A 19969-nucleotide genomic window follows, 5' to 3' on the forward strand; every position below is an offset into this window, starting at 1 on the left:
TCCTCATATAACATTGTCAAACTCACAAAAACTTCAATTTTAAAAAAAGAAAAAGGATAGCAATTGATGCAGCAGAACTAGAGACAATGCATTTTACATTTCATGCATTCTTCTTCTTCATCAAAACCTGGCGCCCACATTCCCCAGAATGCAACTCGAGTGCTGACAGATCAGTCAGAGATTCAGGTGAATTATGCTAGCAGCCGTTACTGTAGCCTTGAGCTGATATTAGCATAGAGATCAAAGCACCGCTGTGCCAAACTACAGCCTTCCAGAGCCATGCTGGCTGCAGGCTCTTTGTTTTGGTCACATAGAAATGTGGAATTATAACTGGCAATCTGCTTATCATCAGTCGCATCAGTAAACTTTTATTATCGCCCCTTCTCAACCTGACAAACACACATATACGTGTGGAAGCTTACCAAAAAGTCTCAATTATGTCACTTCTGCAGCCTCCGCTATGTCTCATTCTGTCTTTCTTTGTCTCTCATCCACACCCAAGCCCTTTTTTTCTGATAGGAGAATGAGGAAGAGGAGGAACTGGAAACCACTGGGAGCGCCTTGGAAAGTTTCTGTGAAGTCTCAATGAAAGCATTAGAAGAGCCTCTCTAGTATTTGACTCAATGGCCAAGAAAGGGCGTACGAAGAGCGAGAAGCCCGAAGCGCTCATCTCTGCCCTACAGGCAGCCAATGAAGATCTCAGGTCCAAGTTGACTGACATTCAAATAGAGCTACACCAAGAAAAATGCAAGGTACTGTAAAACATCAAAATTCATACATTTGCCCAGAATATTTCAAACGCTGGAGCACAATTACAATTTCAGCTCAGTAGATTTAAACCTTGATATTTCTACAAAGTTTAAATCATACTGGCTTATAATTTTTTTTTTTTTAAAAAGCCACTCAATAACTTAAAGTCCCAAAAAACTATGACATTTAAAATTGAATCTTTCCAGTAGCATTTGGACACTACACGTTGCACAGGGTTAACCTGGGTCTTGACATGCAATATATGACATGCGTATGTTTATGCATCCTTCATGTATGTCATTAGTTCAGTTAATGGTAAAGCTCTGCATACTACTAGTGTACTACATTGTGCAGTAAACTATATCCTGTTGCCAAAGGAGTTAATGCTGTGAACATGTCAGTGAGGAGTCACAAGTCGACACCTCTCTTACATTTGGTACATCATCATCATCACAAACATTGTTGTGATTTTGGGGTTTGATTCATGAAGGAGCGTCATCCTGAGGGGAAATTATAATTTGTGGCCTTTTTTTTTTGGTCCCCGGTATTCACCTCTCAGGGTGTATGTAGGCTTTTCTTTCATACGGTGAGCCAAATATTTGGACTTCACCGCACTGGGAAGTCTGCAGGTTCTGTTGGGCTTTCCAAATGAGCAATTCATCAAGTGGACAAGCGGCCAGAAGAAACTCTGCAGATTTCCAGAGATTCCGCTTTGGCTGCAGACTTCACTAGACCATGCTGGGAAGATTACCCAGAGCTAGTACTAATACAGATGTGACAATACACAATAAATTAATATGAATAGCTTTAACAATCGTTTACATTTATTTCTGGGACCACATCAATGGAAACAATTGAGCTCTGAAGTCCAGCCTCGGTCCAGAACACGGCCTGAGAGGAATACAGCGATGTTACTCAGGGCTGATTTAAAGAATCAAGAGATCTGATACCGAGATCTGACACCTATTTACTTTATTTAGATCTCTCTGCAGGTCCCTTGCATCTCCATCGCACCTGATATAGGGGCGAGACACAATACCCCTGATCCCCTACAGCTGAGGCCAATTAAGCCTCTTCCCAGCACCTGTTCCCTGAGCTGTGCTATACAAATAAACATGCCTTGCCTTACAATAGTAGGTATGCTGTTTATGTAAAATAAAGTGATTCTTCTCTCATCCTCCTCTGTCACTCCTCTCAAAGGTGAGCAAGCTGGAGCGGGACAAGCTTCAGGAGGTGAAGCGGGTGCGAGAGCAGGAGCAGCACCGGCACACTGCCATGCTGACAGATCAGCGGGCCAAGTGGCACGAAGAAAAGCAAAAGGAGCTCCAGGCTCTGAGGGAAAACCTGACGCGACAGCATGAGCAGGAACTTGCCCGCCACGCCAAAATAAAGGACCAGGAGAACCAGAGGCTCAAAGCCGCACTGAGCGCCATGCGCGATGGCAGCGGAGAGAAGGTGAGGTTAACAAAGGGCAGTGGAGCTTGTGTTTGACGTAAACCATGACAGAGCGGCCTGGCACTGGACAAGACACAGTTAGTCACCTTCCCTTCTGAGTAAAAGCTCCAGATGGGGGGCGGGGGGAATAAATACTTATTACTCCCCTTTCGTCCCCCCAGATGATAAAAAAAATGACAACATCAAAACCCTTCTTCTCTCTCCGTCCTGCTTCTTCAGGTGCGCACAGCATTGACCCTGGAAGCCAAGGAGGACGCGCGCCGCTTCTTCGACCAGGAGCGAGTGAAGCTCCTGCAGGAGATCGTGGAGCTGAAGAGCACGAAGAAGCAGACCGACGAGGCTCTCAGCAACATGATCCAGTCCGACAAGATGAAGGCCGGCGACCTGCGGGTGGAGCACCAGCACCACCAGGAGCAGATCTCCAAGATCAAGTGGGACAGTGAGAAAGACATCCGCAGACTGGTAGGCACTGCTATGAAATTGATTACAACTGACATAATTATGACCATTGTTAAAATTATTAGTAAGGCCCATCGCTGATGTTGGTTATCTACGCAGCATGGGAAGCACAGTGCTGTAGATTGGTTTCCTGATGCATTTCTGTTTCAAGTGATCTTCAAATTTGTTGTCAAGCTACAGGGAAACATTTACAGACTAAACATACTGGCTTTAGTTGGTTCCTGGAGTCTGATTTCAAAGCTTTGTTTAGGTTTTGGTTAAAAAAAATAAAACATGCAGATGTTCATGCAGAAAGCCTAACCAGGTCTGTGCAAATGTGTGGGATTTTACAACAAATGCTTGTTTTTAGTCAGCTAGTATTATTTCAGTCATGAATTTCTTTAGCAAGAATCCAGAGAATCAATAAATCTTTAAGTCTTTAAAAACAAAAGTCTACTTTACACAACCCCAATAAAGTGTACCGGTAGGTCCTCAAAACTATGGACTTTAAAGGAGCAGTGTGTAGGATTTAGTTGCATCTAGTGGTGAGGATTCAGATTGCATCCAACTGAACAGCCCTCCACTCACTCCTCCCAGAGAACTCCGCTGGCCTTCAGGTAACGCCAAAATGCGAAGGAGACAGTGTTAGGTTTGTCCATTCTGGGCTGTTGTAGAAACATGGTGGAGCAACATGGCTGACTCCGTTAAGAGGACCGCTCCCTATGACGATATGAAGAGCTCATATTATGGTAATGAAAACACAATGACCTTTAGTTTCAGGTGACTAAAACATTGTTATTGATATTATATGATATAATAACCCCTGAATCCTAAACGCTAGTCCTTTTTAAAATAGAATATTTACAGCAACCAGAGTCTAAGAGGTAAAGTAAATCTTGACGTAACACCATACAAACAAGCTTAAGATGCTTTTGATTTCTCACAAGGAAATTTCCCCCACACGTTTCACTGAGACTTTTAATGTTGTACTAATTGTGTACGACATTATACTCTGTGCATACATACAGTTAACTATTATATTATCATAGAAAGAAAAAAACAGACTCTTCAATTTAAAGAAGCAAGTCATGTCCTTTCAGCAATTTCTGAAACACACCATTATTTCCTTCTACTTCACTAAAGGTGGATGAAATCAAATCTAAAGAACGCACCATCTTTGGTCTGGAGAAGGAACTGGAGTCAACGGCGGGTTTCCTACAGAAGCTGCAGCTTCAGAAGGACGCCCTGGACGAACAACTGTTCCTCGTCAAGGAGGCGGAGTGTGGCCTGGGAAGCCCGAAAAGAGAGATTCCAGGCAGAGCTGGAGACGGAGCTGAGCACTGTGGTAGCCCAGTAAGTAGAGAGGCATCGCAAGGAGAAGATTCACTCATGTCAAACGTTAATATCAATCGATTAATTGATTAATTTTTTTGCTCTTTCTTTTAGTAGTCGCGCCAGTGTGGCGGAACTAGTTTTGTAACGCATGATTTGAGCATGCAAGAAGACTTGTGTAACAACATTTGAGCCACCACTCATAATTAAGAAAGCTGCTCATGCTGACTTATGGCAGTCTGAATCCCCCGAGCTTTAACTGAAACCGAAAGCACAGCGCCATCTCAATAGTCATATTGTGTCCTTATACATAAGAGCCATATATACAAAAGCTGAGCTGTGTCCGTGTGTGGACAGTTAGAGAGAACTGAGAGAGCAGACTCCGAAACAAGGGTTGCATTGGATTAAAGCGTGTCAGTTCACGAGTTCACCCACTGTTAATGTGACCACTCATGGGATTAAGTTATAATGTCTATGAGATGTGAGCACATTACAATTATTGTATATAGTCCACTTCTTGCAACATGTTACTAACGCTGAACTCCAGATTGATGTGGTAGTTTTGTTACAACTAATAGAAATACTGAACATGATGATGGTACGGTGCTCCATACCTAAGTATACATCAAGTTTTTGATTAAATTAGTGAAATGATGAACATTTTTTTGTTTAATTTGTTTGTTTCAGGACTTGAGGAGAAACCAGAGGCGTGTTGCTGACCTCAACTCGACCATACGCAAATTGGAGGACCGCAACTCACTGCTGGTTGATGAGAGGAACGAACTGGTATGACACAATGTTTTAATTAAAGATGGATCTCCTGCTCTCTCTTCCTTCTGTCACTTATCTGGTCTTCAAATCTCCCAGACTCTGTGTCTCCATGTCCAGTCATGTGAGTAACAATATATCCCCGTGTGCCTTTATCCCCACCAGCTGAAGCGAGTTCGGGAGTCAGAGAAGCAGTGTAAGCCGCTGCTGGACAAGCACAAGTTGCTGAGTAAGAGGAATGATGATTTGACTCAGACGATCCAGAAGCTGGAGGAGAAACTCAAGAACCTGACCAAGGAGAACCACGAGATGGTCGGCACAAAGTCACATGGTCATCATAGATACGTTTAGACTGATTTATTGGTGTGATAGTGTGACTTTAGAGGACTTTCCTCCCGGTGTGCTGTTTGTCTGCAGAAGGAGAAGATCAGCTCCCATCCTCCACTGAAGAAGCTGAAGTCTCTGAATGACCTGGACCAAGCACACGATGACCAGGAAATAGCCTTTCTGAAGCTTCAAGTCCTGGAACAACAAAGCATGATTGATGAGCTGACGAGAGTAGGTTGTTTTTGATATGAGAGGGCAAATTTTTTATTATGCAGTGGTGGTCATGGTGTGCTTTTTTACCCTTCTTAAAAAAATTGTAGTAAAACATACACCGTATAGCATGGGGACATAAGAAAGGTTTTTCAGATGATTAATCTACTTAAAATGTGTATGATTACATTTTAGGATGTGTGAAAGAGGTTTATTTCAGTGTTGTGTCGTCATTGAGTATGTTTTCTATTATTTTATTTTAAAAAGAAGGGGGGGGGGGGGAAAGGATTGCCTTACAGTGTTATCTTCTTTTTCCAGGACCGAGAAAAACTTCTGAGAAAGAAAAGGCATAAAAGAAGTTCGAGGCCAATAAAGGTATACATAATTAAATGTGGTTCTATCTATTTGTCTTGAAATATACTCAGTTCATTCATTTTATATAATACTAGGAGACACAATCTTTTACGACTTTTGGAGAAAAAAAAAAATCGTTCATAAGCTTCCAACAATATTGGTCTGTGTTAAAACATCATTTCTCAGCTCTGATGGCATCATTGAGGTGTTTCTAGCTGTAAACAATATTATAAAAGGAAAGGAAAAGGGATCTGATGTTAACAAGGCTTATTGATTGTTGGACATTTACCATCAGAGATTTCTAGACCCGTAAATCTTTCAACTTCTTCTTCTGCAGAGGCACATCGTAGTGGACACCTTCTTTGGGTATGATGAAGAGTCTATGGACTCGGAGACGTCTTCAGTGGCTTCGTTCCGGGTGGACAGAACTCCCGCTACTCCAGACGAAGACCTGGAGCAGGTGAGCACTTCATATTCGTCACAGCGACTACATTTACAATCATGTCGACATGTTTCAGTCCATTAAAATACTGTCAAACATTTTAGCCATAGACTTTGACCTCTCACCTGTGTGTGTCGAACAAGGGTCTGGCCAACGAGGAGTCGGAGCTGCGTTTCCGACAGCTGACCAGAGAGTATCAGGCGTTGCAACGAGCGTATGCCCTGCTGCAGGAACAGAAAGGAGGCATTCTGGATGCTGAGATGGAGGTCAGGGTACGTACACAGTGAGAACATCTCTGTTTCCTTTCTATTCCTATCCAATCTATTTGAGAACGCTAATTAACTCCTATCGAGTTTGTCTCGGTTTGTTATTGTTATTATCTGTTGTCTTCTACTGCGGCTCAACTTCCTGTGAGCTGGAGCAAGCTAGAAACATGAAACTTTGCCCAAGAACTGGACATGAAGTGCAAGTGCTTCCCAAGAAATATGACTCCTCTCGGCCACATGGTGGCGCCGCAATGAACGCGTACAAAAATAGATTTTGGAAAGGCCACGCCCTCCAAACTGTATGTTTGATTGACTCGAAATCCTACACATATGTCCAGCTCAATGTACTCATGCCGTTCGGATCTTATAAGTTCTCCTGACTAGATTTTACGCCATTTAAGTCATTTCCTTCTAAACCATAGGTGCTCCCAAAATGTCTATGGATCATCAGCACATAACTAAAACAAAGTTAACAACCATCCATCCATTTTCAATACCGCTTATCCTCATTAGGGTCACGGGGGCGCTGGAGCCTATCCCAGCTGACATAGGGCGAAGGCAGGGGACACCCTGGACAGGCCGCCAGTCCATCGAGGGCACATGTAGGGACATACAACCATTAACTCTCACATTCACACCTATGGGCAATTTAGAGATCAATTAACCTGCAGCATGTCTTTGGACTGTGGGAGGAAGCCGGAGAGCCCGGAGAGAACCCACGCTGCCACGGGGAGAACATGCAAACTCCACACAGAAGGACCACTCCGACCGGGAATTGAACCCGCGGCCCGCTTGCTGTGAGGCGACAGTGCTAGCCACTACACCACCGTGCAGTCCAAGTTAACAACCATTTAGCCAAATCAAACATTAGGGATTGTAAATCACAAACAATCAAATCCAAGTTTGTTCAATTAATACAAAACTCGCAGGATATATATCATCTGACAACGTTGAACTGTGAGTGTAAAACCTTTTGTGAAATCGCTCGATTTGCTTGATATTTTCAATTAGGGGATTGGAAGCGGTTGTGAGTGTTTTGTCGTCATAAGGGTTGTCTAATGTTTCCGGTAGGCCATATGTCTGCTTTAGGGCTGTGGAATTGAGTTACACACAATTTGATTATCTCTATACATTGATGCTAGCATGGGATTTTTAAAACACATCCGTTATTCACTTTTATAATAAAGGACTGGAATTTTACATATAATATAGTAAATCAGCTGGTGGTCAATTGTGCTTGTCAACACCTGCAGCTGCAACACCTCTGACAATATCTGTAAAAGTAATGTACATGTAAGTTGAACAAAGCTTCTTCCTGGATGAGCAGTTCACACACACACACGTGACCTCTATGGACATGGAAATAACAATCCGTCTCAGACCCTAATGACAAAATACATTTGAAGCTGTGGAAGTAACCTTTTCATTTCCTTGTTTGTTACAACTTCTGGTCAGATCCAGTGTTACCGTGACGAAGGAAATAGGCTGCTTTCACCACATGTCTGACCGTTGCTGACCTGAGCACGGGAAGTTAGACACAAATTGAGTGTTTTTTGTGATCATTTATTTTGACCTCTCACCTGTGTGTCAAAGCGTTAAACACAATATTCCATATTAAACACAATATTAAATAAAAAATGTCCATAAATGTTTTCCCCTGCAATACCGGCACAGACCCATTGAGGTTCATGGACCCCCACTTGAGAAACAGACCCCTAAAGCTAATGTGAGACCTTTTTGCTTATGTTTCAGGCTCAGGAACAGCTCCAAGCAGACACGATCAGGTATAAAGCCAAAATAGAGGACTTGGAGAAGGAACTGAACCTGAAGGGACAGGTAGGACACACATGCGTGAATGAAGGCACATTACATGTAGTGTGGGCGACTGTGGGTCAGTGGTTAGCAGGTCTGTCTTTCAATCAGGGGGTTGGTTGTTCCATCCCCGCCCTAGTCGATGTGTCCTTGAGCAAGACACTTAACCCTGCATTGTTCCCTGTAGCTGTGTCTACAGTGTATGACTGTAACATGATTGTAAGTCGCTTTGGATAAAAGCGTCAGCTAAATGACATGTAATGTAATGTAATGTAATGGTGGACAAAACAACAGGAATGCCACACAATATGTAATTATTAGCAGCACACATTTATAAAATGAACTTGTATTATAGAAGGCAGCTTAACAGAAGAGGGCAGAGTTATAATGTTTACAGTGTTGTGACAGAGGACTTGGTATATGAAATATGTTGTATTTCATTTCTTCATTTAAAGCAACATATACAACAAGAAAAAGATTGAATTAAAATATAACAAATACACATTTTGTGTCTCTCCATCAATGACTTGGGATTCCTCCTGTCCCTGACTCAAAGTAACCAGTTGTTTCACTGCCAAGCCATCACTGGAAATGTTTAGTTTATTGTTTTGCTTAACAGGGGATATCTCTTGAAACAAAATGTGTTAAATGACATTTCTACTGTTTAATTACGTGTTTCTGCCCTCTATCAGGACTCCAGATGGGTGGAGGAGAAGCAGCTCTTCTTACGAAGGAATCAGGAGCTATACGACAAGGTTGGACTTTGATTATTGGAAAGAAAATAGGTTAAACAGCGTCAGTTAAGATGTTTGTGATGTTTTAGTAAAAAAGTGTCATTCAAACAATCTTGATTCGTCAAACGTATATTAATGTTGCTCCGATAGTCATTGTTTTTTATCGTGATTAGTTACTTTCTTCTGTGCAGAGCACAGAGCATTATTTAAACATAGCATTATAATTGCCGGAAAAATTATGATTTCTTTTTATCGGTTTGATTCCACCTGTCACAGTTAGTTCATTTGGTATTTCGCATCATTGAAAGCCTCACAACTTTGAGGTACTTTCCTACAGTTATGACTTGCCTAATTGCCACTATATCACCATCATATTACATATTCCATAATATACTGACTCTAGCAACTGTCTCTCTTTGGTGTCCAGCTGGAAAAGATGGAGTCGGACTGTAGTCGACTGCAGCAGGAGCTGCAAGACTCCAAAGATCAGAATGAACTGCTGGAGTTCAGGATACTGGAGCTGGAGGTGAGTGACCTTTCCTTTGTTCAGCCATGGAGACGGGATGTCCGCTAGTCTGTCAGCCAGGCTGATTATTCTCTGACATTGGTCTTTGTGATTCATCTGTGCTGCAGTGCAGATACTGACGGCAGCTTGGGAGGGCCGAAGCTGCCACCTAGTGATCAGAGAGGAGAACAGTTTGCTCAGATGTGCTCAGTACACTGTACACAGTGATCCCAAAATGATATTAAAGGCTTTCATCGTTGCTATCAGGCGTTTGTTTGATGCTTCTTCAGAGTAGCAATTTGTCTGAAATATGGGGAGACAGCATTTATAAGGTTAAACGAAGCAAAGAGCAGCGCCTGCTGAAACATCATCACTCAAAAATATAAAAAGTGGAAACAAGGATTGGTTCACGGAACTGTGTTTGGCTCTGAATGTCAACGTTGATTTTAAGCTGTTTCATCCAGGTTTAAAAACGGAGTCAAGAGAGACTCGTGATGGAAGTTTCAGTTATAGTTCATCCTTCGTATCATCTAATTTATGCTTTTGTTGCCGTAGGAGCGCGAGAGGAAGTCCCCTCCATTCAACCACCTGAGGATGCATCCTTTCTCTGAGGGAGTCAGCGCTCTGCAGATCTACTGTATGAAGGAGGGGGTCAAGGTACGCAGTGAGAGGGACTTGTCCGCTTTAATTATAGTAATTAATCATAAAAGCAAGAGATACCACTGTGACAGATGCCACAATTCTTATGGCCACAGCAAAGTAGGGGCTGTGAATGCCTTTCTTTTTTATTCAATTTTTAAGCGCATGCAGCTTCTTTTTGTTTTTAGTAAAAGTTTAATATCAATGGACTCTGAACATTAATTAGTGGAAACGAGAGTACATTTAATGTACCTTTTTCTTTTGTATGCTCCTGATTATTATGTTTTCTTTACAGGACGTGTGCATACCAGATCTCATCAAACTTCTAGATATTCTGGGAGACAATGGGGTAATTCAGATGGAATTAACAAATCAACATATGGTGCAAAACCAGACCCGTTATTAATACGTTTTTTTTTCTTCCTTTTTTGTATAGAATTTAAGAAATGAAGAGCAAGTGGCCATTATTCAGGCCAGCACTGTTTTGTCGCTAGCAGAAAAGGTATGTTTGGAAACCACATTGTGGTCCTTCACACACAGATTAGTTGTAATGACGTTTTGCTGTTTCTTGCCCTCTAGTGGATTCAACAGATTGAGGGGACGGAGGCAGCGCTGCACCAGAAGATGATGGACCTGGAGATAGAGATGGTGAGTCAAAACAATCCCGTTTCTTTTTTACAGGATTTTACCGCTCTGATTCTCTGCTTGAATATAATGTATTATTACTTTTACTGGCTCACAGTAGCTTTAGTGCAGTGTGATCTGATTGAAGCTGCCAGTAGCCCTGAAAATATTGGTTTAATATAAGATAATTATAAGAAGTGCATTGAGTATAGCACCTTTCATAGTACACACTCTGGAAAGTGCTTTACAAAAATAAAACAATTCAAACAATCAATTAAACGGATGTTAAAAATACACAAGTACAATACAGTAAATATATAATTATGTAACCACTGTCTCTGACCTGCTTGCTCTGTTCAGGAGATGTTCTGTAAACAGAAAGGATATCTAGAGGAGGAGCTGGACTACAGAAAACAGGCCATGGACCAGGCTTACATGGTGCGTGTGTGTTTGTGTGTCGTATATGCATCACTTTGTGGGGCCAGATTGTTGGAGCTCAATTCCCATACGGAGACTCATATTCAGGTCCTCACAAGATTTTAAATAGTTTTTTTTCCGAGTTAAAACTTGTTTTTAGGCTTTTGTTTTAGTTTATGCATGTAGCAGTTATGATTAGGGTTGTGCCTGCAGAGAATATAGGTAAGTTAATACAAAGTTGTACATATTTTTATGTGTCTGATCTAAAAAGCAATCCTTGTTTTCTCCTCTCTACAGCAAATCCAGGATTTGGAAGCAACGTTATACAACGCTCTGCAGCAGGACAAGGTGCTTCCTGTCACAACATATTACAGACTTATCGTTACAAAAAACTATCGTAAATTTCAAGCAAAACAGTTTTTACTTTGTAAAACATCAGCCATCAGTGCTGATATCAGAAGGACTAGATCGGTATTTTATAAGGTTTATTGCAGATCTGTCATTTAACAAAGAAAAACAGAGGCTTCAAGGTCCTGGTGTTCTCATGTTTTCTTAATTATTCCAACTAGTGCTTCATGTTAAATTAATTGATGAGAATTTTGAGGTCAAAAGTCACCACGTCACAAAATACTTTGTACCATAATTTAAGAATTCAAATGCTATTTCTGACAATATCACATACATGTCTAATAGGGTTAAAGGCTGATCCACTGTGTCTGATGCCCGTCTTCTTCCTCCAGGCGATAAAGTACGGCGAGCCTCTGGATGAACTTCAGAAGGACGAGCTGCGGTCGGCGGTGGAGAAGCTGAGGAGGCAGATGCTGAGGAAGAGTCGGGAGTTCGACTGCCAGATCCTCCAGGAGAGGATGGAGCTGCTGCACCAGGCACACCAGGTGCGTGTGTGTGTGTGTGTGTGTGTTATTACATTACAGCTCCGTGTGTTTTGTGCGTTTAATTTGAAATCTCTCTTGGCAAGAGACAATGAATGGACCCATCACTTCAAAATCCTTACAGTTTTCTCTGTGAATATTTGCAGAGGATTCGTGACCTTGAAGACAAGACGGAAATCCAGAGGAGGCAGATTAAAGACCTGGAGGAAAAGGTAAACTGTGTTTCATTTCTTTCTGTAAAAAAATAAAATACGTTCACTAACAACAAACAAACTGAAATACTACCAAGTTCATACGTTTAAATATCTTTGCTGATAGGCAGCCGAGATCTTGTGGAATGAATGTCAAATTTAATTTTGGCTGTATTTCTATTCTATTTTTTTTTCACATTATGTTCATGAAATGAAAAATTGAATATGAAATTAGATTCTTTAGATTCTCTGTACAGTGAACTGCTGTTTCTGTCTCTGCTGTTACTAACATATCTTGAGTGTGCCTCTAATCCTCTCACATTCTTTGTCCCTTCTTACTCTCTTTCTTTCTTTCCCTCCAGTTTCTGTTTCTGTTCTTGTTCTTTTCTCTTGCCTTTATCCTTTGGCCTTGAAGTCTTTGGCGTGTCCTGTAGCAGAGGTGAGTCCTGAGGGCTTTGAGTAGAAGGTTCACTCCACCACCGTCTCTCTTCTGGACCGCGGTCAAATACTTTTCCATTAAAGCAGAACCTGAACAGTGTTTTGGCTTCGTGCAGACTGGGAATACTCTGGCTACAGAGCGTGACTTGGCCTTGAATAGTGCTCACAAATGCATTGCTGTTGCATTATTAAGACTTCCTGATATGAGCTCACGACCTACGGAACAAACTTGTTTTAAAGTAATCAAATTTGGTATTTACTCCTTATACCAATGAAAGGAAACTACATTTAAACAAAGAAAAATAGACAGGCTGCTCTTTTGTTGTTATCACAATGTGACCACTGGGAGGATCAGTGCTTCCCAGAAGCACCATTTATTTGACCCTGGTCCACGACATTTAGTAGCTTCACCTTTCATTCACTTTGAAATACTCAACTGTCATTCCTTTCTTTATCGTTGCACTCTCAACATCTTTCCACTGGGGCATTGCTGTTAACGTTCATGTTTTCTTTCTCTAGATTTCATCAGCATATCTTTTTTGCTTCTTAAAAGGTTTCCAGGCAGCTCAGAAAGCAAACATTGCCATCAACATCATCATCTCCCCCTCTTCCTTGTGCATTTGTTTGTTGTCACCTCTTGGCTTTTAACCCATGTTTCTACATGTGTTTTTAAAATTATGCATACAGTATTTGAGTGATTGCAAATGGTCTTGCAGGAAAATTCTGTTTATTTTTTTTAGCCACAAGCTTGGGGAAGTTGTTATTGCTAATGTGTTACACAGCTACAGCTGTTATAGCAGCTACGGAGGACCACTTGTTTTCACCTTTTCACCCTAGTTTGGTCTCCAACTACATCTTTAGCGTTCAGCCATGTCAGCATTTTGCCCCCATATGACTTCTGTAAAATATGAAAACAGTATGGATCACCTAAGAGTATACTCTAACAATTAACTTACAGTTGTTTTAAAGAGTGTGGATTGCTGACAGATTTGCTGGAACATTGCTAAATACTAGAATAATATAATCTAATAAAATGTGCAGTATTACATTTAATTTGTCGCAATACTTTTGATACCTAACTCTTTGTGACCTCTCTCTCTCTCTCTCTCTCTCTCTCTCTCTCTCTCAGGTGGTGTGTCAGCTGGGAGATCTTGTTTGTGACTGCAGTGTTATTTATTTTCTGGACAAGTGTGGAACAATGTGCGTAGCAGTGGCTGCTATTGTCCTAACATCAGTGACTGCTGTCGATATAGGTGGATGTGTCGTGTGTTGGCTGTGGACGTTCACACTTGAGATTTTATTCTTTTTTAATGGGGATGGGGTTCTCAGTATACTGCACAGGATGACAACGTTTTTTTTTTTTTTTTTTTTTAAAAAGCGGTGTTGGACATCAAATGTCTCTCCAAACAGCGGAGAGTGCTACAACGGGCTGCGAGAATGACACACAATTAGTGAGACACAGTAGATGCAGAGACACAGACACACATATATCTACGTGCACACAGTTTATGGACACGCATGCATATACAGACGCATGCAGATGCAAACACACTCACACACACATGCTTTGACAAATCCAAACCAAAGCCAGGGAAATGTTCTCTCTGCCATGCAGGGTTATAATACGTCATTCACCAACATTTAGCCACAGCGGGAATATAAACAGACGGAGCTACTGATAGACAGCGAGACAAACAAACCACTGGACCACAACTTCTCTCTTCTCTTCTTTCCTTTCCAAACCCGAAAGGATGTTCTTCATGAATGCAACCTCTTGGTGAATAGAGGCGAGCCAACTCAGGGCCCATGAGTGCAGAGGCCAGTACTGGTCTCAGGTCAGATTGTTATGAGGAACTCGATGGGACATGGTGAGTCGCCGGGCTGGCCTGCCCTCGCTGTTTTTCCGAAGGATGCTTACACGCACTGCTTGGACTCGCCAGTGGTTATACCTGGAAAAAGGCAGAACTGCGCTGCCGAGACTGGAGTGTAGAGGCACTAAAAGGGGATACAGGACACTCAGGTTGACGCGTCTTCACCGGACAGACATGACAGACTTGAGTGGAGAGGTAAAAAGAGAACAAAAAAGATCATGGGGGAAATCACTCTCTGATCCAATGTGGATGTCCACAGATTTTCAAACCACTTCTTAATTTATCTCAAAACCAGCAGACTGTAAGAGCTTTACTCTCTGGTTGTCTTTCTTTTTTACAGCTCCTACCACCAATATACTGTGTCCCAAGATTTCCACTGAACTACATCCTTACTGTAATATATATATATAAATATATATACATTTGTTGATATGTACATGTCGCTGAATTATTTTATTTAGTCTCCCCTTTTATTTATGTGAATAGTTGCAGTTTAATTTTACTCTCTTAAGCAGCTTGAACAGTTGATGTAGTTTATAAATGACTAAAAAGGGTATAAATTGCTGTTATATTGTGGTGACGGCTGCAAAGATGAACTTTATTTCCTTGAGAATTATAAATGAAAAATCGTTGGAATATGAATGTGGAATGAGATTGTTGCCTCCCATTTACTTTTTTTTCTCCTCCCTTTATCACAAACATATTACTGTATTTATGAATTTACTGTCTAAAGAAATGTTCTGCTCTGTTTGGCCAGCAGGGGGTGCTGGTTTCACCTGTGGGTCTTTCTATTCACCCTTTAAAATTACACAACCTTTGAACAAACTTGTACATATTTTCAAACTAGCTTGCAAAATATCTTGATCAACTCTGGTCGGATGATTGGTTGATTCAAATCTAGCAGTTATGCCATCAGTACTCCCTCGATGCACCAAAAATAGACAAAAGCTAAATTCAGCAGTTGAATTTCATGACAGAAAAGAGGAAAACATTATAACAAAAAAAATTCTGTCCCAAGACCACTGCAGGTTCCCCTGTTTTTTTACTAACAAAAATGTCTTTGATACTAACAAGCCTATTTTAAAGCCTTCTTGCCACTTCCCCAAAATGAAACGGGAGAAAGTGAATGCAACACGACACCTGCTCCACTTCTCTCCTGTCAAGCCAACTGCCCGGTCCCTGTAATATTTACTAGTCGGCCGTCCTTGTTCCTATGTACCTGAGCTGGTGTATCTTCCACCATACCACCCCTCCATTCACAGGTCTAGTGCATCGAGGCATCTCATTACATAGCGGACAGTAACGATGACACACTCCATTCACTTTATCAAGGGGAATGACTGAGACTCTTTCTGTGCAAACTCGGCTAACTAGCAGTTGCCTTAAAAGCATCTCCCCCCCCCCCCCTTTTTATCCACTTGTATGGTCTGTTTTAACGATTTATTTTTTCAGGCGGTTGATATTATCATATAATGTTATACACATTTTTTCTTTATTTACCCAGAAGATTTCTTTTCATCTTTACCCCTTTTGTCTTCCAGCGAGACTTTAACCCCTTCTCCTACTTTCGTCTAGATTATTACAGAAACAGAAAAAAGGAGTAATGCTGTAAAAAAATAAAACAAAACATGGCCTTTGACCTTAAAGAATAAATTGTCTTCTTTTTGCATCATACAGGTTTGCTTGCTACGGGTTTTGTGTCGAAGGTGAGCATTTTTAACTATTTACCAGAGTAAAAAAATAATAGTAAGATTGTTCATGATCTTGACATGACATAACAGTCTCAACAAAAAGTCCATTAAGTATCTTTTCTGGAGCTGAAAATCGTATCTTATGATCTTCCTCCGCAGATGAAGTTGTCATGGAATCGTTGATGTTTCCTGAGCATTTCTCATCCAGATTAAAAGTGAATTCCTGTCCTTGGTATCAACCGTTTCAACACATGGACCATTTAATGGCTGTTCTGCAGCTTTCTCTTGATATAAAAGGCTCAGAGACATGAATTTGTTTTATCACCCCTTGGGTCCGGGGTCAAGAATGAACTCATCATTTATCAATCTTTTCTTTCTGCGGTACCTTGGTGAACCAGATTTCATTTTACAATATGCACCATGTTATTGTTTTGTGGTGCATGTTATTGCCAGCTCCTGTCAGTGTCTATTAGAGGTTGTCATCAGTTGTCCCTAATGGCGCTCTGCTTTCTTTGGGTCAGGAAGAGGGAAATAGGCTATGAGCGGTGGCTGGTATCGGTTATTCTACATGTTTACAGAAATAGCGATGGCATTATTTTCTGTGATATTTTAAAAGTTTCTCAAAATGAATTCATAAAAACAGCTCGAAACATACTAGGGCTCATGAAACATTTTAAGACTTGCGATATATTACGTGAAGGTTAAAAAAAACATACACTGAAGCAGTGAAGTCGTCAACAGTCTCACAAGCTTTTATTTTTGTTAACGCAGAGCACAGAGCCGGGTCAGTCCAGGATAATGTCCTGTCTTTCCACCTTAGTCCTGACTGTCCTCACCAAGCCAGAAGAGAACAGGGGTCGAGCCAGGTTTAAAGTTTTAGAACAGTTATGAAAGCACTTATATCTTGTCCTCTTCTCAGCACCCACACAGGGGTCACTCTCAGAGGTCAGTGTGCAGTGACTAATGAATAACTGCCTATTCATTTAAAACATGTGAAAAGAGTGTGTGCCATTTTCATTCTGCTATCTATATTCAATTCAGTTTCCAAACACATAATATCACAAGACATTGATGTGTGTAAATAGAAATCGCTTCCTCTGCCCAACATCTCTAGATGCTTTTTCAGCTAAAACCTTTTTGACAAAACTCGGTAAAGGTTGGGCAGTTTATAACTCATAATTTAACTATAAAGGTGCCGTATTGTGTGATGAATACAACCCACAAATGGCGAGTCCCTCGTCTATAAACGAATGGACTGGAAGGCGTCTATGCAGGCAATGAGTAAGTTGTCGTTGAAGACGTCTCACACAATCATGCCTAAAAAAAGCAATACATTAAAGTCACCAAGCTGAGGCACAGCAGTGTGTGTGTGTGCGGCTGGTTCCATTAGCCAAACACTGTCCAAGACTATATAAGTGACCCAGATAAGTGAACGGCTAAGAGGTACGCAGCAGTGTGTATACTGGTAGTTCCGTTAGTAGAGTAGTGGGTGAGGAGTCAGCAGGAGGCCACGGCCGGTAGAAAATAGGCAATAAAAGGATATTTCTGAGAAAGTGTGAGCCTCCGCAGCCACAAGAAGTCCATGAGCATGTAGCCATAACGGGAAACCCGAAAGCAGAACGCAAGATCAGCAATGGACACTCACTTACACACAGATTCATGTGCACATGCAATCATGAATGATCCTCCTGGCGGAGATAATTATGAGTCATACTAGATGACATGACGACCCTTGAGTCATTGTTTGATAGAAAGCCAGCCTCGCTGGAAGGGATACATGATAGACATGTCTGACAGTCCATCCTGGGAGGCTCTTTAACCTTATTTCAGCAGCAGCTGGTCACCAGCCAAACCATCCGAGGCGGATGCAGCTGCCCAGTGTGCTCTGTTCAGCTGCTTAGCAACATTGACTTCATGGCTCATACTCCTTTTTAAACATGTTAAACTGGCAGCAGCTCACTTGGTTTCTTTTCATATTTTTTAACAACAGTGGGAGTGATTCATTTCCAGCATTAGTAATAGTGCAAAGCAGCTGAAGTGTTTTTTTTTCTCCTGCAGCTTTGACCTCCGTTTTCCAATCCTTTATTATTTGGCTACATCAGGCAAGTCTTAAATGTAAGCCTTTATCTTTGCTCTCTCCTAATCACCCTGTCTGTGCATGCTGCCAACGGTTCACTCCTGCTGGTGACTGTGTGCTACTGCTCTACTCCGGCTCTCTGCTGCTGTGTATAACAAAGAGAAATGTTTGATGTCTGAGTTCCCCAGTTCCTCATAATATACAATATTTAAATTAGGGTCATATAAAGGCCAGAGCAAAATAAAAATGTGAGGGCATAAAGTTGTATCTTATAATTGAACTGGCAGACTGTCGGATGTTACATAGACTGAAAAACAGGTGTGTTGTGAGGCTAAACATATTTCTGGTTGTTAGAATACAATGCATATCTCTGTGTACATATATTTAGTTTTTTGTGGCAGAAAAAAAAAATATTTTAACAGACATGCATTACTCAACACATAACATACATAGAAATATCACAGGAAGTGGTGCGATCATCTGTGGGTGGTGATGATTTTGTCTTTAACAATTATTCACAGTACTTTCAGCTCGTTTCTTGAATGAGGAGCGTCAATGCAGAGCTCACTTGGAACTTGTCAGACCTTATGCACTTCCTGTTTGAATTGACTCCTGTCGACTCGCCTGTGGAACAGTGGCCCACTTCCCCACTTCTTCAAAGGTCTCGCTCGCTCTCACTGCCAAATCTCTCAAGACGTCTGGATTCTCCCATGCCCTGTCCTATACTGCCATCCTTCCATCATGCCTGGATGCACATGCACTTAGGCCTGTGGAATCATCAGAGCTGTATTCTTAAGGGAGACATTCATTAAACTAGCCGGGCCTACCTTACATCCATTTTTAATATTTAGATGGGGGGGGGATTGTCTCCTGCTTTGTTCTATAGCATCGCTGCTGTCGTTACATTAAAAGACTCATTAAGTCCTGTGAGTGAGCATCTTGACCATTCATTCATTCATGCTAAATCTTTGGTCATTATTGGCAAAAAGAAAATAACAGACGACTCATGTGCCCTGAATGTATTTTCTTGACTGGCTGTTTTGTTTGCATGGTTTGCAGCTATCATGACAGCGCTGACATTGTGATACCAGACAGTGTGAGCTGGAGGCTCCACTGCCTCCCAGTCGATCTGCTTCTTCCAGACCACAGTAAAACAAACATCTGCACCAGCCTCTGAGCACTGTCCTTGTTCTCTCACGTGGTATTTAATCCAAGTCATCTGAGTTGGTTGGTGTCAGCGTACGACTGCGTGTCGACGTGTATGCTTTTCATGCAGTTCTCTTTGGTTCTGTCCCCCTTCTCTCAGTACGATTTACTATCTAAACACAAGTAACACACTGGAGGAGTGGACGACCTAAAACACAGAAACTCTGTAAGTCGCCATAGAATTACAGAGACAGGGCATTTTAGCGGGCTCTTGGCATCTCCACAAACCTTGATGCTTTAATCACATTCATATGAGGGGAAATTTCTGCTAGCCCGACATGTTGCTGCGCCGGATGCCAACAGAGCCACAGGAACTGCGACAGTGGTATTCGGCAAAGAATGTGTGGAAATAAAGCTACTTATCATATTTTATTCAGCTTCAGTCCCATGAAAGAAATCCCCACTAAGCCGTCTTTTCAGAACATAGAGCATGATCATCCCTCTCCCCCCTGACCCCCCCCCCCCCCTTCCCATCTGCATTTGAACTTGTGTGTTTTCTCTGAATGTCAAATAATCTGTAAAGACAGGCAAT

General features: G+C 41.6%; 1 protein-coding gene across 2 annotated transcripts; it reads left to right on the plus strand.

Moving 5' to 3' along the window:
* The first annotated feature begins 623 nt into the window (after positions 1 to 623).
* On the plus strand, positions 624 to 12567 carry jakmip2 (janus kinase and microtubule interacting protein 2). 2 transcript variants are annotated; one of them, XM_034550253.1, is made up of 22 exons: positions 624 to 752; positions 1951 to 2205; positions 2425 to 2667; positions 3787 to 3996; positions 4663 to 4761; positions 4909 to 5055; positions 5161 to 5301; positions 5599 to 5655; positions 5972 to 6094; positions 6220 to 6348; positions 8095 to 8178; positions 8847 to 8909; positions 9316 to 9414; positions 9949 to 10050; positions 10328 to 10381; positions 10469 to 10534; positions 10612 to 10680; positions 11017 to 11094; positions 11371 to 11421; positions 11814 to 11966; positions 12110 to 12175; positions 12517 to 12567. In XM_034550253.1, the coding sequence occupies exons 1-22, from the start codon at positions 624 to 626 to the stop codon at positions 12565 to 12567; spliced, it is 2469 nt and encodes an 822-aa protein (XP_034406144.1). The 2 variants fall into 2 exon arrangements, with proteins under 2 accessions (XP_034406144.1, XP_034406145.1); XM_034550254.1 differs by lacking the exon at positions 8847 to 8909.
* The last annotated feature ends 7402 nt before the right edge of the window (positions 12568 to 19969 follow it).

The sequence above is a fragment of the Cyclopterus lumpus genome, chromosome 14 (assembly GCF_009769545.1).
Source record: "Cyclopterus lumpus isolate fCycLum1 chromosome 14, fCycLum1.pri, whole genome shotgun sequence".
NCBI classification, from domain to species: Eukaryota; Metazoa; Chordata; class Actinopteri; order Perciformes; family Cyclopteridae; genus Cyclopterus; species Cyclopterus lumpus.